The sequence below is a fragment of the Centruroides vittatus genome, unplaced genomic scaffold (assembly GCF_030686945.1).
Source record: "Centruroides vittatus isolate TY-2023 unplaced genomic scaffold, ASM3068694v2 contig_717, whole genome shotgun sequence".
NCBI lineage: Eukaryota > Metazoa > Arthropoda > Arachnida > Scorpiones > Buthidae > Centruroides > Centruroides vittatus.
In genome coordinates, this window is record NW_027122456.1 from 435,017 (window position 1) to 454,098 (window position 19,082).

At 36.9% G+C, this 19,082-nt stretch overlaps 5 protein-coding genes across 7 annotated transcripts in view; 2 read left to right on the forward strand and 3 right to left on the reverse strand.

Moving 5' to 3' along the window:
- The window catches only part of Sec31 (secretory 31), a 43,507-nt gene extending 36,099 nt beyond the window's left edge, over positions 1 to 7,408 (forward strand). For all 3 annotated transcript variants that reach the window (XM_067276802.1, XM_067276805.1, XM_067276804.1), the window contains 4 exons: positions 1,781 to 1,948; positions 2,105 to 2,230; positions 6,856 to 6,927; positions 6,998 to 7,408. In XM_067276802.1, the coding sequence (XP_067132903.1) occupies positions 1,781 to 1,948; positions 2,105 to 2,230; positions 6,856 to 6,927; positions 6,998 to 7,186 (555 nt within the window). In that variant the 3' untranslated portion in view covers positions 7,187 to 7,408. The remainder of the gene's footprint in view (positions 1 to 1,780; positions 1,949 to 2,104; positions 2,231 to 6,855; positions 6,928 to 6,997) is intronic.
- LOC136980656 (uncharacterized) overlaps positions 1 to 19,082 on the reverse strand; it is a 204,610-nt gene that overhangs the window by 30,037 nt on the left and 155,491 nt on the right. The gene's annotated exons all lie outside the window — the stretch shown is intronic.
- TBC1D23 (TBC1 domain family member 23) lies at positions 10,485 to 13,287 on the reverse strand. Its single transcript, XM_067276789.1, has one exon. It carries the CDS (start codon positions 13,174 to 13,176, stop codon positions 11,227 to 11,229), a length of 1,950 nt encoding a protein of 649 aa, XP_067132890.1. The 5' UTR covers positions 13,177 to 13,287; the 3' UTR covers positions 10,485 to 11,226.
- On the reverse strand, positions 14,857 to 16,182 carry LOC136980629 (uncharacterized). The gene has a single exon (XM_067276768.1). The coding sequence runs from the start codon at positions 16,180 to 16,182 to the stop codon at positions 14,857 to 14,859; it is 1,326 nt and encodes a 441-aa protein (XP_067132869.1).
- On the forward strand, positions 16,526 to 18,100 carry LOC136980630 (uncharacterized). Its single transcript, XM_067276769.1, has one exon. The coding sequence runs from the start codon at positions 16,526 to 16,528 to the stop codon at positions 18,098 to 18,100; it is 1,575 nt and encodes a 524-aa protein (XP_067132870.1).

Genomic DNA, 19,082 nt, shown 5'->3' on the forward strand with positions numbered 1-19,082 from the left:
AACAAGAAACACCAAAAACTTTCACAACCCTTACGAGAAGGGCTGGCTCATGTAACATAGACAGTTCCAAGACATTGACACCAAACGTATTAAAGTATCAAATTGTTCTATTGAACTGACAATTGCAGGAAAACTTTTGAAGCATTTTTATATTTACAAAAATTAAAATAAACTTAACTTCATTTAGAAAACATTACATGGAATGGGGAGTTGAATTTTTTACGGGAGTCAGAGTCGGGTATTTTTTTCCGATTACTCTCCATCCCCGAAATATACATCTTCAATTGTGAAAATGTTAAAAATGTAATTTTGTCAAAGTTGTAAATTGTAAAAATTTAGCAATTTTTAATTGTTTAACAATGGAATATTATGAACATTATGCAAAATTCCTTAAATACAGTCTCTCTCAACAGTAAATCCAAATTAATTTTCAATCAATTGACATTGAATTAAAATTCTTCTTTAATTAAAGGAACATTAATCTTTGTTACATTTATTATTCAGAATTTATAATATAACTATGGTTAAAATTCCAAATAATTCTCATATTATATCTAGTAAACCAATTATTTGGTTTACTACAATTTATAATATGTGAATTAGAAATTTTGGCTAATTAATTAATCAAAATGTAGCCTAATCTAGTTTATTTGATTAGAAATTTCTCTGGTAATTTTTTTCTTGAAATTCTAGAAAATTTTATATATTAGTATGCATCCTCTATCAGTAAAGGTTCTTACATGTATTTATGATAAAATCACATTTAGTGTGTATTTTATATACTCATTCTCTATGAAATATACTGTTGTATACAGTAGTAATGCTTTACTTAACAGTAAATTTACTTTAGAACTCAATTTGTAAAGTTGAATATTGTAAATTTTTATAGTTAGTTATGCTATGTAATGTAGTGCTTTATTTCAGAGGCAGAATAAGATTGTTTTGGACCACAATTTGAAATTCTAATGCGGGCATCGTTCCCTCCTAATCCCACCCTTGCTGCAAAGAACAGGACTTGCATCCCTCGAAACATCGTTTAGTCGTCGACTGAATACAGAATCACTGGATCCATGATCAAAACAATTAGTTTGACCATAGGTCGGGCTTTATGCTTCTCACACACTTGAATCTGTTGCCGCTAGGCTCCGGTTTGGCCAAAGCACTTTGCACCATTGTAGTTCCACCACTGCTTTATTGTGCTCATATATAAATAATTTGTAGGCATTTAAACTGTTCATTCTGTTAAGACATTAATCATGAAAAACATTGATAAAATAGTAATGGAACCTGCAAGAAAACTTAAAATTCTTATACACTTGCGTAATCTCTCACAAGTAGTATAATATCTTGATTATATTGCTTGGATTTTATTCTGTAATAAAGTTTAAACATATATTTTATTAAAGAATAAATATGATATAAATCCTTCTATGTAATGTTTAATATATATTAAATGTTAAGATTATTTTTATAAAATAATATATAGTTGTAATGCATTCCATGAAATACTATTACAGTTTATCTTTCATATATGCCTGCACCTTCAGAAATCTAATCCTGATGTAACACAAGAACTTACTGTACGCTCATTATATTATATTGATATTACATTGTTCTCAATCAAAAATTGCTAAATTATTACTATTGATTTGTTATAGCTTGTTTTTTTCATCCAGAAAGTGTCAAATTATACACTTTCTGAAAAAAACAAGTTTATATTACTGTATTTTTTTTATGATGCCATTTATTAAAATTTGACATGTTTATTGATGTTTTTCAGCCTCCCACAACCACTTACCAGACGTTCAATCCCATTACCACTCCTATTGTCGGAGCACCCGTGTCGGAATCAATGCCGCCTCCACCCGTTTCCATCTCTGCTCCTCAAGGAAATTATTTTGTACCAAATTATCAGAACCAATATCAACAAAGTCAACCACCCCCACAGGTAATAAAAGCTTTGCATCAGGAGACGTAAGAAATGATTATTGGAATATATAGTTTTGTAATGAATTTACGAAAGAAAATTCTTTCAAGCTGTATAATTTTTAATTTAGATTTATGTAGGTTGGTTTATTTTTAATTAAAATAATAACTAATTTAGCCGCAACCACCCAAACCAGCACCCGAACCGGTGAAGGAGAAAGGTCCCATCCCGCCCGAACACCAAATATTACAAGATATTTTTGAGGATCTGCGACACCAATGCCAACAAGTAGCAACAAACCCTGTGAGTTTTTTATTAAGATAAGTTTTTAAAATACTAATAATTTAAATAAAAGTAAAAAACATTTCGTTTTATTTATCCTGAAGTTAGTATTTTTATTAATTTTACATGAAGAGCAACTTTTACCTTTATAAGAAGTGATATATTTTGTGTGTGTTTACAGTCTATTTGTATGATAAATTCAATACATGACTTCAAACTTTCATAAATTCAAATATATTAGATAGATTGCAGCAGAAATACAGGAAAAGTTCTAATAGCAAACATTCTGTACGATGAACCTATAGTATTTACCTAGAAGCTTGTCAGTTTTGTCACCTTTAAAGTAGTCCCCTTCTGAGTCTATGCATGGAATCCAGCATTTTTGCCATGAAAGAAATACTTCTTTTGGGATGCTGTGCAGCTCTGCTAGCAAATTTTCCTTAGCGGCTTTGATGGATTCAAAATGGCAACCTTTCAGAGCCGATTTTAATTTGGGAAACAGATAGAAGTCTGTCGAAGCTAAGTCCAGTGAATATGGAAGTTTGGGAATGATTGTTGTCGAGTTCTTGGCCAAAAGTTCTGCCCATATATTGCTGCTGATTTGGAGTGTGTTCTCTCCAAGTAGTTGGTCTTTTCTTTCTCACTGCTTCACGAAGACATTTCATCAACTCCATATAGTATCCCTTATTGATTGTCTTCCCTTCTGGAAGAAATTCATGCTGAATGACACTTCAGAATCCAAAAAACAGTGGGCACGACCTTCACATTACACCAAACTAGTTTGTTTTTGAGTCACAGTGAAGATTTTCCCATCCACTGTGAAAACTGATGTTTTGTTTCCACATCATACTCATAGACCTGTGTCTTGTTCCCAGTGATGGTTTTTTTCGTGAAATTTCTCCAGACTTAGCCTGTCTCAGAAGCTCTTTGCCCACTAGCAGTCGTGTCTGCTTTTAATTCTATGACAACACTCATGACACAAATTTTGTCTTGAGACAGCACATTCCCAAAATGTCAGTTAGAATCTCACGACGTACAGTTTTTGAGATGTTAATGTCTTCAGGGAATGGTTGGAATGAATCACGTCATTAACTTTCTCCACAATTGAATCAGTTTTTGACTACTATACTGTACTACTATAAAACATTTACACCACTCGTGTGTTGCAGTTCTCCGTAAAGATGAATTCCCAAATGCCGGTTTTAACATCTTGTGTTGGTAAAGTTTCACTTAGAATTTCACACGAATCTGCCACACCTTGGACTCGCTCATTTTGGCCCAGAAAAATATATCAAAACACAATCAACATGTATTTACACAAACGGACGTAATGCCACGACAAATGAAGAAACTAAATGAATAACAAACTGCTTTTGGCAGACAGTACGCTAAAGTTGCTGCTAGAGAGCTGTGCAAACTGCGTTCGGATTTGATTATCGATTGCAACGTAATTTAAAAAGTTCGTAAACTTTACAGACAGATCTTATACAGATAAAATATTTATATATATCAGTTTATTGTACAAATAAAGAGAGCATTTCTCACATTAACTTATGTTACAGAAGTAAAAAGATAGCAATAAATAACTCGTCTATATGTTTTTTTATCCCTCCGTCAGACTCTCGAACGTGACTTGTTGCTAAACTTTTCAAAAATTTACAGTATTTTCCTGCTAGGACATAAATGTGCTCCACCATGTATTATCCATTTTTATGCTTGAATAATTTTATTTGTTTACATTGTATTTTATTATATTTGGAGACTATTCAATTTAAAATTTTCAATTTTTCCCGCCCTTATTTATAAGTTTTACTTATTAATGTTTTGCGGGTTATTCAAAAAGTCTCTCCGTAATGGATAATGTAGGTTGCAGTTGTCCCTTTCGACTCGTTAATTGGTTTCGGCCAATACTTGTTTACCTTGTGTCATTATGGTAGCTCCATTATCCCGTATCGAGGAATGTCGCAACATCTGTAGACACTTACGAAGGCCAGATGGGAAGCCATCGAGATAACTCAAAAACGTTAACTTATTCGGTAAAGAATTTGCTCTATCCGAAACAGTTTCTATTGATTTTTTAACTTCAAATGTGTAGCATTAATTATAAAATCTGCAATTGATTTTTCTATTTGTCACAATTTCGCTTCCGTGTTGGCACTGTTTTGACTTTGCGTCGGTTAATTTGTCATATCGTAAATTTTTTCGTTATAAATATGTAATAATTTGGGAATAATTTAATTTTCTAATTTTCATTGCACCAAGATTGAAAGATGAAAATTTAAGTATTAAATATGAAAAAAATCCTATCTAATTTAACTAATATAATAATTATGTGCCAGGTTATCTGCAGACTGCAATCACCCGGCAACAATACAGCTGCCAATGTTTAACAGCTTTGAATAATAACACTTGTAAATGACTATACATTTGTACTTAAACTGTACACAGAATAATAATAAATTATTTGTGAAATAATGCTAATTACACATTATTTTATTAAAATTCATTAGTATGTGTATAGACAATGCAAAGAATTGGAATCTTAGACAATTAAATTAAAATGAGCATAAACCGGCTTGCTGTAAAGAAAAGAAGACTCTCTTCTTTTCTTCCGACCCGCCTCAAAGCACACCGAGCCGTTATTTGCATTCAATAATTCCGCTTCGTAAGGTGTGTCGTTTAGATCCCTTCTTGCTTGACTTTGGCAATCCAATCAGAACTAGTACATTTGTTAAAAATGAGTGTTGTTAATAAGTCGTTTAATTATAACAAATTAGTGGAAAGTTAGTTGCTGCTGTTTTGAAGTAAGTTTATGGATTCTTGACCTTTTCCGCAAAGGATGACAATAGCACTCACAAAATTATTTATTGTTGATTTATCTATTGATAAGTCATTTTTTATTTGAAGGTTTTTTATTCGAATCTAGAACCGACGAGTGAAAAAAGCATCCGAGCATTTGGCATTTCTTTCCTATTACTTCGCTTAACCTAGAGTTTGTCGACGACCAAATTTCTCCACGGAAGGCAAAATTTTCTCACGGACCTCCAGTTGGCAACTGCTGCTCTAGACAAATTAATTAATTTTTAATCATTAACTTAGCCATAAAATAGCCCAATAATTTGGCACTTTGGTTTAAGTAATAAATTGGATTGAGATGATGTTGATATAAATAAGGAATTCTTATTATTGTCGTTATTCTTTGGAGTATATTATAGGCATTAGGGGTGTGTGTAAGTAAAATGTTATTTCTTATTGTATTATATACATGGTAGAGAGAAAAAAAAAATGTTTTAATATAACTTTAATTGCATCGATAGGACAAACATTTACATTTACGAAGACCATAGTCTTTGGCAGCTAAGCACTTCTAGTGTCGTGCCTCTTGTCAAAACAAGACTGCTTTTGTCTGTCGTTCCGGGCGACGAGTGTTTGACAAGAAAGAGCACGATGGTGCTTTCCCGATTGCCTCGCTCTCTCAATTTTATCCTCGGATTATTATTTGTTTCCTAAAATCAAAGAAAAGTTGACGGGATGCAGATTCGTGGCTGCAGTTCGTTTGTCGGAAAGCAGTCGGTCTTTGGAGAAAATGGTTTTGACGAGCAATATAGACACTGGCAGAAGTAGCTTGCTTTGAAGGTAGTGTGGTATAAGAGTTTGCATGTTATAATTACTAAAAATATTTTTTGAGTTTATGATGAAAATGCTTAAAAGAAATGAAAATTATATTATGGTATATTTATAATAATAAATAAACTATATTCTTGAAGGCCATTGTCTGTAATTTTAGCTCCGTGTTGTAGAATAAGCATTAAACCAATACATTTCTAATTGAAGCATAACAAATATTACTTGTAGGACCCAATAATGTAATTTTAGTAATAATTTAGAATTACACTGAGTATTTTTGCAGTTATATAACTTAATTTAATGCTATTTATCTGAATTAAAAAATTACTGTTTTACATCAGACTCTTATTGGAGACTTTAAAGTAGACATTTTAAGACTAAAAATAGCTAAGTTCTCTATTTCCTTCTTTGAGTGGTCACAAGCAATCTGCAGTTTGTGAAGTCCCGGTGTGCATCTCTGGGATCTTGTGCTGTTATTTGAGCCTAATTACTTTTAGCTTTTCGTCAAATAAGTTTCAACTATATATTACTGTAGTACCTAGTGTACCGACGGTTGCGGGGTACATTGGTACTTGGCAGGCCGAAAGCCTGCAATGCCGTAAGAAAAAATACACTTGCCTCGTCGAAAGTCTACCAAGTTTGCTTGTGGGCCCGCATTTGGAAAAGGTTGCTCATTGCTGCTAGAATATTTCCTGATGCTCCAAGTAGTGGTGCAAACCGGTGCCAATTTGAAATGGTGATGCTCCAAGTGGGATTCGTGAACCAGTGCCACTTCACAATGTTCCCAGGAAGGTGTGGAAAAAGTTTGGTACTGGTACCTGACAAATGAAAATATTCTTTGTCCACCATATCAACTAGTTTCAAAGCATCATTCTAGACTCTAGTGTGTCTGCTCTTAATTTAGATTAAAATGATCATTTTAAATAAAATTTAAGTTACAGAAATTATTTTTAGTTCTTTTCAGTTTCTTAACATTAATTTTAAATCGGACAGTTAATAACATGTGTGTTTATCTATAGCAAGTCAAAAGAAAATTGGACGAATTGTCGAAGAAGATGGAAAACCTATACGACAAGTTACGCGAGAACAGTGTAAGTTTTATGGCTCTTTCGTTGCGTAATTTTAAAATATATGCAGTCATTAAATGCATTATCTTTCCAGTTAACGAGCGGAGTCATTCTGGCACTGCACCAAATCATCCAGTCTATACAGCAGGGCGACTATCAGGGTGCACTCGCCGTTCACAGTCAGTTGGTGTCCACCGCCAACTTTTCGGAAATTAGCAGCTTCATGCCCGGGGTAAAAGTACTCTTGCAGACCGCGCAGCAGTTGGGAGTGTACCTACAGTGATCCGCCACGGACCGCGTCGGCAAAATTAATTATTTTTGAGACACGATCTTCCGATAACATTTACGGAGAAAATTTCTCAAAAAGTTTTTTACTTTAAAAAAGAAAAAGAAGCACTTCATCATATCGAGTGTGAAAACAATACCATTTATAGATTCATTTAAAATGGATTCTGTGTAAAAAAAATAAAAGAAATTGGTTTAAATAAAATTATTCAGAATTGTTCCTCTCTGTCTAACGTAACAATGCCGAGCGTCATTTTATAACTGCATGGTTGCATTTTCCAAATTTTGAGATAATCGTTATCAAGTGAACAATATTTAATGATAAGATAATACAAAGAATGCTACTTATGAATTTATCTTTGTTGCTACTCGTAACTCACTTTATCTTATTTTTCAATATGTATTTTTCAACAATTTACAAACTGCATTCTTAAAAACTGATTTTAGGAACTGCGTTACACAATGGAAACAATTCTTAGAATAGAAATTATTATATATTGTGTGTTATAAATGAATTTACTGCACAAGGACTTGCGTGTGTAAGATTTAATAGGATAATGGTATTGTTAATCCTGCACCCCGTAGATCGTCCTTGTTTGCCATCTAATCCAAGTGCATTATTTTCTATCCTGTTTTGCAATTCCCAGGATTGTTTTCGACCTCGGGATAACTCCTCTTAACGTCGGCATTATTATAGGAAGGCTGCGTTGATAGTAAACTGTTTTTACCAAAATGCAAGCCTGAATCTTGAGAACTGAAACCTCCTTCAAGACAGACAATTTCCTACAAAATACAGAGATTGCTCCAGCGCGTAAGGCTCATAAAGGGCAAACGGGGATCACTACACTAGTTACTCAATGCTTGTAGCAAGTTCCAGTAACAGTTCGATATGAGGAGGACAATATGTTTTTTTCTTTTTTTAGACATTGTTAGAAAAGACAACTAAACAGATCTAATTTAAAAATACATTTGTAGATTTTTAATGTCGTCAGTGTCGCATCTACGTGCATGCAATGGGTTATATCAGTCACATGTTTGACATTATAAGTCTGTCTTCAAATGACAGCATTTTGACACGTTAACCACGAGGTACCACTCGCTAAAAATCTTCCCCGGTGCTTCGTCTCGACAACCGATTACATAATACACTCCGTCGACTATCGGGAGTATTTCTGTAAATGTAGTTTAATTAAAAAATAACACAAACATGTACCAACTTGCACACAAGACAGCCCGTGGTTAAAAATATTCCCGTAACAGTTTGTCTATTAATTTAGAGTATTAAACAGAAAATAAATTGTTTATAAAATTGAAACAAAAACATTCTTTAAGGTAAAATAAACCACTCGAGTGCTTTTGAGCATCGATCGACTTGTCGTCAAAAAAAATGCTAATGCTTACGCAGAGAAGGTATGCAGTCGTAAAGGATAGTGGCAGTATGTACACTTGTAGGGAAACGACCCACCATTGCAAATCCAGAAAAACAAGTAATGTTCACGTTAACATAGATGTTTTCAAAGTGACCTAAATTACAAAATGCAGTTGCACGGAGACCAAATGCAACAAATTGCCAAAAATTACAATGAAAACATTCATTTTAAATCTTCTTAATAAGATTTTTTTTACTCAAAAGAATGGCTTGTAACCCCATTAAGATACCTTACTTGCTGCAAGTGATATGTTTTGTTTATAAAATTATAACTAGTTACACTGCACTGCTTAATTTTCTAATTATTTTTATCGTCGGAAGGTCAAATTGGTGGGAAAATACAGGAAACAGTTACGTCACGTTAATAGAACAGCAGAAAGATTACCCAAAGTCTCCCTTTGACATTAACGTACCTGAAAGCCAAATCGAAGAATAGACAAAAAGACGGACGGCGGTACTAGAACCGACTAATTCCGTATTAGACGACGCCGACTCTTCCCTAATTTGCTTAATTCTGCCATTACAATTAGAACTACATTAGTGTGTCCGAGATATAAATTATTAATTTTTGAAGATTAGATGCGTAAATTCTGTTTCTGTTACCAAGCAAATACCAGAAATTAAATTCACTATTTCTTTTCTGAAAAAATAAACAATCCAACGACATGTCAGAGTTATTACTGAATAAAATGGAATTATCATTTGTAAATACGAGATCCAAACAGGAAATATACATCTTGCTCTTCCGACAGTTTGGAATGGTTTTACCAAATGTTTTCGGCTTTCTTCGGAAGCCGCCTTCAAAATATCTTCTATTTAGAATGTGTGTCGTAATTTTAAAAATTTGTTATGGATTCTATCTTCAGAACATTCTTGAAATGTTTTCGAATTTTCTTTTGGGCAGTGCCAGAGCGCGTGCGCCAAATGCAACTGCCATCGGTACCCGGTTTTAAGAGGATGGTGGTGTCAAATTCTATGAATACTCCTGGTTCTTTGGCATATTTTACCAGGGTGGTTGCGGTTTTACTTGTTCCAAAGTTCTGTCGACATTCTCCAATCCTTTATGGAAGGGATCTGTTTGTCAATCCTGTGTATTTTATTTGCCGCTCGGTCATCTGTTACGGGGATTGGATAAACTCTGGGGATTCTGTTTACGTCCTTTTGATCCAGACGGTTTATATGCAGTTTTTCAAAACTGCCGGAAAAGCAGGTAAAGTGTATATTTTCTGTTTGTTATATCGTTTGTTCGAACTTACTTGGTTTGCAGTGCACCAAAATGTGCATCTAGCCCACCTCTCGTGGCAGACCGTTTCAGAATTGCTGTTCTATGGCCTAATAAACTATTTGATATTGTGTAATTTTCCCATTGTAAGATATAAAATGTAATATTTTTTAGAAATATGGGCCGAATTGTGTCTGTATTGGTTTAATGGCGCCTCTAGAATATCAAATGCACAATTTGGGATCAAATCGGTGATGCCCATTGCAGTCCAAGAACCATCCGACTTGTTTAAGTGTGATGGAAAGCGATCTCTTGCAGGAAATACGGCCGGTATTTCGTGTGTCACTCCCATAACGCAAGCTAAAATGGACTCCTCCTTTGATTCCCAATTGCAAAAATAAAGCACATCTGTAAAATCTAATCTAATTGGATCCACAAAGCTGTCAAAAGCATTGCTAAAAAGAAATTATCAAACACGTTACACAGAAGTATCGTTCGGCTGGCACGTCAATCGGCAATACAAACTGTATTTTTTTTTTTTTTTTTTAAATATGTAGACACTTAAACTGCACTTCGTTAATTTCCAAGCTTCTATCTGGCTTTTATACTGTTGGAATTCTGTCATAAACTCAATAAATGGCGGAATTGTTTCCAAAATCAAGTATTTATTAACAGATAGTCCTTATTTACAACATGACAAAATTGTTTTTTAGTTTAATACAGATAATATATGTATATATATATATATATATATATTTATACTTAGATCTGTATCGTAGTATACTAACTAATATGAATAAATTCAGTCAATATCTTACTTTATGAAGGACTTAAACATCATACCTGTAAAAGGAGCTTTGTAATTGCATGTTAATGTAAGCAAGTACCAGATAATATATTAAATTAATTCTCTAAACGATCAAAAATAGGAAACTGGTTGTGCACGAGCATGTCGGCACCTTCCAAATCTCGTTATAATCAAATACCTTTAAAACAGACTTAAATATCCTTGGCACTAATTCTTGACGTCTTTTTCTTAACTTAAGACAATTACGACGATTAAATATATTAAATTATCTCAAATATCTTTCAAACTTAACAGATTATTGTAAAAGTAAAGAGTGCTTCTTGGTATCCGTCGGAGAACAAACCGCTTTAGGTAATCTTCAAGTTACGAGAAAGTTTACGATATTTTTACGATGGAAAAATAATTTTTTCGATTAAAAGTTGCGGGATCGATAGACTTCTGCCGATTCTCTTGACGACGTGCGGCAGATCTTACACTAAAACTGAATTTTAAGTAAGTGGTACGATGCTATTTTCCAAATATCGGAATATGTGATTAACTATTCGAACAATAAGTAGTCCTTTTGACGTTTAAAAATATCTATAAATTCATTAAAGATATCACTTTATATTTGATAAGTTTTGTCGCGTCTCCCGCTTTCGGAATTAAGAGCCTGTCCATTGCAGTGACTACGTAATCTTCTTTTGACGTGTTGTATCCGTATTTAAAAGTTATTAATTCTGGATGGCGACGCTTGCTTGTGATTTTTACGATTGATAAGAGGGGACGTTTGGCAACGATGTACGCGTAGCCCTTCTTGTTGGGAATTTCTCGGATTAATATTAATTCCGTGTCGAGCACCGCCAGACCGGCGGGATTGATGGAACCGTTGTCTTGCAGTTCCTCGCACTTGAAGAAATCGGCGATGTTCGACGCTTTCAGCCACTTCTCGACGTGGATTTCCTCCAACAGTTCTTCGTCCGTTACTCTTCCCTCTTCGTGTTCGTCGTCGATGCTGAAAATGGGGGCCATTCCCCTGTATCGTTTGCCCACTTTATCGGTGCTGCTGACGTGTTTTTCCACAGGATCTTGAGGATTTTTGATGTACTCCACCAGTTTGTATTTTACGACTGCGGATCGTGTTTTTACTGCCGAGGTTAATTTGTCTAGAAATGAAATCTCTTCTTCTTCGATACCGCTATCGTTACCAGGCGAAGGATTGCACATGATACACAATTTGGGATTGTGATCCATCAGTTTTTCGTTCAAATTATCTACAAAAAAGTCGTGCAAGGCAGCGTATCCCCCTTTCACCAAACTGATCAAAGATAACTGTTTTTGAAGAAAACTGGCAACCACCATATGGACGTACTGATCTTCTTCCTCTCTCCCACTACCCATAAAACAAACGTGTTCGCCACCAGCCACCGATCTCGCCTGAATGGCCTGTCGTTGAGCAGCATATAATGCCTGTACAGCAGTGTGGAAAGCAGCTGGTTCTTGTAGCATGGTGCTGGCATCCAAATGAAATGCCGTCGGTAAGTGTCCTGCATTGTACTGTTCGGCAGGCCTACAGTCCACGACGAAATATCTAACACCGCCATTCCTCTCACTCTCAGAGCTCAAAACGAGTTCGTATATAGAAACTGGAAGACACAACGCCTGGGAGATGAAATCCACTCCTTCGTCTCCCTCGCCAAAAATCATGCCATGATGGTCTCTCGCAAACGAAGGCGGCGTTCTAGACGCATAATGCTGTGCCAAAAGACAGAAGTCCTCCACGTCTTCGAATTCCAGAGCGTACGGAGCGCTTGAGAGAATTTCGACGATGGCCTGCTTGTCTTTCTCCTTACACGCCACCGCCTGTTCCTTACTATTCACCACCAGCACCAAAGCTAGATAAAAAATCAAAAAGGGATCCGCGGTCTGAAAATACACGTCCCAAATGGCCATGGTAACGTTCAGGTGACAGGTGGAAGAGAACAGACTATTAAACCAACTCTCCGCAAACGACTCGACGGAAATCTTCTTGGTATCCAGAAGCGAGCAGAGCTCGGGGTCGTGATAGAGCAGCAGCAGACGAAAGAAGTGAAACGGGGCAGAAGCCGAACGACGCACCAAATACATCCGACGGATGGCGCAGAACCAAGAGTACAGTTCGGCCTTGGGAAGGTGAAGAGCGATGAGAGGTTCGAGGAGCTGCAACCACCGGTTCCCCGTCTCGTAGGTTTCTCCGGTCACCTTGCAGTATTTGGTGATGACGGACTCCAAATCGCTCATGACCGATATCTTGTCTTCCTCTTCGTTACCCAATCTGTCCACTAACTCTTGACAGTCCTGCCTGATGATCGATTGTTCTGTTAGGTCATAGATTTCGTCCCATGTGACGTAATCACTGCTTCTTTGCCTAACTCTCAAGCAAACTTCCCAAACGTTACGTCTAAGATGATCGGGAAGAGGTCGTCCATTACAGATCCTCCTGATGGTGTTTATGTCGCACTCCGACAGCAAACAGCTCTCTAATTCTAGAATCCAACTCGTTTCATCCATAATGATTGACGTTTTTCGCTTTCTTACGAGAAAACTCACCGAACATTGGAGATGTTGATGCACTCGAGGTTTCTCGAAATCGATGACAGATGGCAGAGTTGAATGCCACGTTTCATATATTCGTATCTATTAAAATATCTCGAAATATTAAAAAAATAAACCATTTTAATATTTATAACTTAAAATATGTTATTAAAACATTTATAATTTCCATTCTCGTTTCGAAAATTATTAATCCGATTTCCGATAAATTCAATTTGGATGTATGTCGAAATATTTAATTATAATAATCTATTATTATTCTTTTAAAAATAAGTTAAATAAAATTTAATTTAATAAATTTTCCTGATTTATTTATGGTAAATATCATTTTATATATTAAAATAACTAAGTTTTCTGTTTGCAACTTTATGTAAAACATCGATTTTCTTTAAGAAACTGGCAACACTAAATGATTTTTTGTTAATATAAAATAGTGTTGCCACATTTCACAATATGGCAACTGTTTATTAAAAATTATTTTTAAGGAGTTACATTTCGAGGGACTTTCTATGCGAACTGGATTCTATTTAGGTGTCAGACACGTAAAAAATATCCGAAAAAATCCACGTGTCCGGCCATTGGTCGGGCGCAGACCCGTACTAAGAAGGCATATTTTCAAGCACGTGCTGGGTTTGGCCAGGCCCACAACGTGGGCGGCTAGGTGGTAAGGAACGAGGTTCGACATATTCAAGACAGGCCGACTCCAAAAGGTTTCCGAGGTTTTTCAATCGCCCGAATTCGATTCCCTGTTCTTCGGAGCAATAGGTTTGAAACGTTTAATTTAATTGCAACGCTTGAAATCATTGTAACATGCGTAAATAATGCGAGGCAGATCCCACAGAGTCGTTTTATATAGAACATGCACATTTCGGACCTAATAGAGAGGTTTCAAGGCGACATCACGAGTGACATCATGAGCAATTTTCCGGCGCCATCTTTGTAGTTTGTTTACTTTTTATTTGTGTTTACGCGTGCTTTTACTGGAACTCTCGTGTTGTTTATTCGTAGCGAATTTTGCTATGGCAAATTGTTGTATAATTGGGTGTAAACGCTAATCCACTTAAGAACAAAGGAATATCGTTTTTTTAAAATTGCTGGCATTATTTGTCATCAAGGAGCTTTCACGGTGAAGGCACTGTCTGCATGGAACTGGAGAATTAACCGGAAAAATATCAATACGGATAAAGTGAACGACAATTAAAACACTACACATATGCCACCTTATAAATGCAGCCGTGTTTATTCGGTACGAACGTTTTCGGTCGTGTTAAACGACCTTCTTCAGGAAAATATCCAAAAAAGAAAAAGAAAAAATCGAACACATCGAAAATTTGCAAAAGCGAACAAACTTTGGAACGTTTTTTAAAAATATTCTAAAGAGAATTGCATGCGCCATCTCTACATCGATGCGTATTAAATAACACATTACATGAGAATAAGATAAAAATAAAAATAAAGATAAATAACAGACAATGAAAAATAATATGCTCCTTGGAAACATTAAAAGTAAAGTACAAACATAAACTATGGTGCAAGCCGAACGGCGCACAAAACATCGGGAAGGAGAGGAGCTGTGCAGAGACAATAACTACGGTTTCTGTCCTTGCGTAGGCGTCCGCATATCCGCTTTTCTGACGTTTACATGTCGCCTGAGCGCCAGGCTGCAGATATTTTACTAGCCTCTCTGAAGTTGATAGATTGTCCTTTCTGGCTTGCTTTGCCGATATGCCAAGCTTCTGTATATCGGAGGTGCTTTATGTTGCGAACTGCTTGTACTAATCTTGCTTGTGCCCATTCAGCTTGGACTTTTTGGGGATCTGCCAGGACGTAAGTCGCCAACGCTGTGCATGGTTGTTCGCTTCTTATATTTCTCTGATGTTCCGCCAGCCTTTCCTTGAGTGATCTTCTGGTGGCTCCGATGTAAAATAGCTTATTTTGAGCTAGCTTAATGATGTAGTTCATCTCTTCGTTTTTGTCTTGGGTACTACTGCAGTGTGTGTGTGCTCGTGCAGCGACCGCTCGGAATGCTGCGAGTTTGTACGCCGGCGGGTCGTGCGAGTTCCATGGGATAAAGATCGGGTTGTAAGTAGGCTTTCTGTATACCTTAGTACGGAAAGCTCCTTGGCTGTCGAGCTGTATGGATAAATCTAGAAAGTGTATATGCTTATCGTTTTCTTGCTCGAGTTCGATCTCGAGGCCGAATTTGTTATCGTTGATGTCCGTTATGAATTGGTGTAAGTTGGGTTTGACATTCCAGAAAACAACCACATCATCAACGTACCTTGCATATGTTAGGATTTGCGTTGCATATTTTGGCAGGAGTGCATTCTCCAGAGTTCTTAGGACCATCTCGCATAAAGTACCTGCCAGGGGGCTACCCATGGCTACACCCTTCTGTTGCGTGTAAGTGATGCCATTAAAGCTAAAGATGGATGAGAAAGTGGTTAGGTGCGCCATCTCTAGTATTTGTTTTCTCTTCTTTTCTGGGGACTTGATCACGGTTAACAGGAAGTCCCTTAGATGACAGAAGCATGGTTCCAGCTTGACAGAGGGATACAGAGTCTTGAAGTCTAATACGGTCATATATTTAATTTCTTGCGGGTTCATGTTAGCCATTTTTTGTAGAAGGTCTAGGGGTTGTTTTATGCTGTAAGGGCTCTGGGGTAAATATTTATTAACGAAGCCGTTAACCAACCTTTCAAGTAAGATTGTGGATGCGCATCCTTTATCTACCACCGGCCTTAATGCCTTATCTGTTTTATGAGTTTTGGCGAACCCAAATAGTCTAGGTGTCGAGGGAGAGTGGACTACGATTTTAGTCAGACCCAGTTCTTTAGCCAGCGGTGTGATGGCAAATTTTTTAATCCTTGCTTGTAGTTTCTCTATTGCACTTGGATGCGCTGTAATACACTGCGTGTCTTTTATGTATTTTAGCATGAGGTTGTCATAAGTACTTCTGTTCATGACCACTAAGTCCTTTGACTTGTCTGCCCTTGTGAGCACGATATTATTAGCTTTCGAACTGTATGAACAAGTCTGTAAACGAACTGTATGAACAAGGTCCACACGTCTTAACAGAAGTTAACGCCCGTGTTGTACGCCTAGCTACGCAAGTGAAAGACAGACTAAAGACGAGGTATGAGAAAAAAATGAAATGGATAAGAAAGCACCAGGATACTCGTTCTAGAACGCAGATAAACCATACTATTATATGCTGGGATAATATCACACTTCCCACATACGTGAAAGAAGCATGTAAATAGGCCCTAAATACGCCCCGAAACCTAAACTCACACTCGGAACAATCATGCCGGAAATCGAGCAGGCAATAGAGGGACTCAGCGAGATCAAGAAAGAAATGTTTAGATGGGAAGTCGCGTTCAAAATCAAGCATGCAAATAGTAAAAAAGACAGCGACCCCATCTGGTACTATATCAGGAAAACTAAAGAATGGCTGAAAGCTAATAATATCGTGCTCACAAGGGCAGACAAGTCAAAGGACTTAGTGGTCATGAACAGAAGTACTTATGACAACCTCATGCTAAAATACATAAAAGACACGCAGTGTATTACAGCGCATCCAAGTGCAATAGAGAAACTACAAGCAAGGATTAAAAAATTTGCCATCACACCGCTGGCTAAAGAACTGGGTCTGACTAAAGTCGTAGTCCACTCTCCCTCGACACCTAGACTATTTGGGTTCGCCAAAACTCATAAAACAGATAAGGCATTAAGGCCGGTGGTAGATAAAGGATGCGCATCCACAATCTTACTTGAAAGGTTGGTTAACGGCTTCGTTAATAAATATTTACCCCAGAGCCCTTACAGCATAAAACAACCCCTAGACCTTCTACAAAAAATGGCTAACATGAACCCGCAAGAAATTAAATATATGACCGTATTAGACTTCAAGGCTCTGTATCCCTCTGTCAAGCTGGAACCATGCTTCTGTCATCTAAGGGACTTCCTGTTAACCGTGATCAAGTCCCCAGAAAAGAAGAGAAAACAAATACTAGAGATGGCGCACCTAACCACTTTCTCATCCATCTTTAGCTTTAATGGCATCACTTACACGCAACAGAAGGGTGTAGCCATGGGTAGCCCCCTGGCAGGTACTTTATGCGAGATGGTCCTAAGAACTCTGGAGAATGCACTCCTGCCAAAATATGCAACGCAAATCCTAACATATGCAAGGTACGTTGATGATGTGGTTGTTTTCTGGAATGTCAAACCCAACTTACACCAATTCATAACGGACATCAACGATAACAAATTCGGCCTCGAGATCGAACTCGAGCAAGAAAACGATAAGCATATACACTTTCTAGATTTATCCATACAGCTCGACAGCCAAGGAGCTTTCCGTACTAAGGTATACAGAAAGCCTACTTACAACCCAATCTTTATCCCATGGAACTCGCACGACCCGCCGGCGTACAAACTCGCAGCATTCCGAGCGGTCGCTGCACGAGCACACACACACTGCAGTAGTACCCAAGACAAAAACGAAGAGATGAACTACATCATTAAGCTAGCTCAGAAGAACGGGATCAGTCCTAAAGCTTTCACTAGCAAGAGTACGACACGCAATAAGGAGCGAAACCTCCTAAATACAGAGGAGTTTACATTGATGGAATACAGGGCGGAACTGGGCAGCATCTATAGGCGTATAGGAACCGCCACTAACAAAAGAATAATATATAAACGGAATCCCACTATATACCAGCTGCTAAGAGCGGATAAAGACGCCATGGACACTAACTCCCTTCCGGGGTTTACAGGATCCCTATTACGGACACACGGAGGCAAAATAAGCTATTTTACATCGGAGCCACCAGAAGATCACTCAAGGAAAGGCTGGCGGAACATCAGAGAAATATAAGAAGCGAACAACCATGCACAGCGTTGGCGACTTACGTCCTGGCAGATCCCCAAAAAGTCCAAGCTGAATGGGCACAAGCAAGATTAGTACAAGCAGTTCGCAACATAAAGCACCTCCGATATACAGAAGCTTGGCATATCTGCAAAGCAAGCCAGAAAGGACAATCTATCAACTTCAGAGAGGCTAGTAAAATATCTGCAGCCTGGCGCTCAGGCGACATGTAAACGTCAGAAAAGCGGATATGCGGACGCCTACGCAAGGACAGAAACCGTAGTTATTGTCTCTGCACAGCTCCTCTCCTTCCCGATGTTTTGTGCGCCGTTCGGCTTGCACCATAGTTTATGTTTGTACTTTACTTTTAATGTCTCCAAGGAGCATATTATTTTTCATTGTCTGTTATTTATCTTTATTTTTATTTTTATCTTATTCTCATGTAATGTGTTATTTAATACGCATCGATGTAGAGATGGCGCATGCAATTCTCTTTAGAATATTTTTAAAAAACGTTCCAAAGTTTGTTCGCTTTTGCAAATTTTCGATGTGTTCGATTTTTTCTTTTTCTTTTTTGGATATTTTCCTGAAGAAGGTCGTTTAACACGACCGAAAACGTTCGTACCGAATAAACACGGCTGCATTTTATAAGGTGGCATATGTGTAGTGTTTTAATACGACATGCAGTCTACGACGAGTTATAATTTGTGAACGACAATACACAAGTTTGTCAGTAACATTTCATTTTAGATAAGCAATAAATGATTAGGTAAACTTCGCGTATCATAAAATGTGTACAAGCCGGTTGCATAAATCCTTTCGTTAATACCAACAAAATAAAGTTAAATAATTTTAACAATTGCAGATTTTAGTTTGAATAGATAATAATTGTGTTCTAACTTTATTTTTCACCTTTCAATTTCTTTCCTTTGTGTCTGCTTGTAATACATATACAATAAAGTTAATATTAAAGTGCGTTAATCGCTTAGCA

Bases quoted from the DNA above. Each gene is read 5' to 3' on its own strand.
- TBC1D23 (XM_067276789.1), bottom strand. From the start codon at position 13,176: ATGGATGAAACGAGTTGGATTCTAGAATTAGAGAGCTGTTTGCTGTCG.
- LOC136980630 (XM_067276769.1), top strand. From the start codon at position 16,526: ATGCCGGAAATCGAGCAGGCAATAGAGGGACTCAGCGAGATCAAGAAA.
- LOC136980629 (XM_067276768.1), bottom strand. From the start codon at position 16,182: ATGAACAGAAGTACTTATGACAACCTCATGCTAAAATACATAAAAGAC.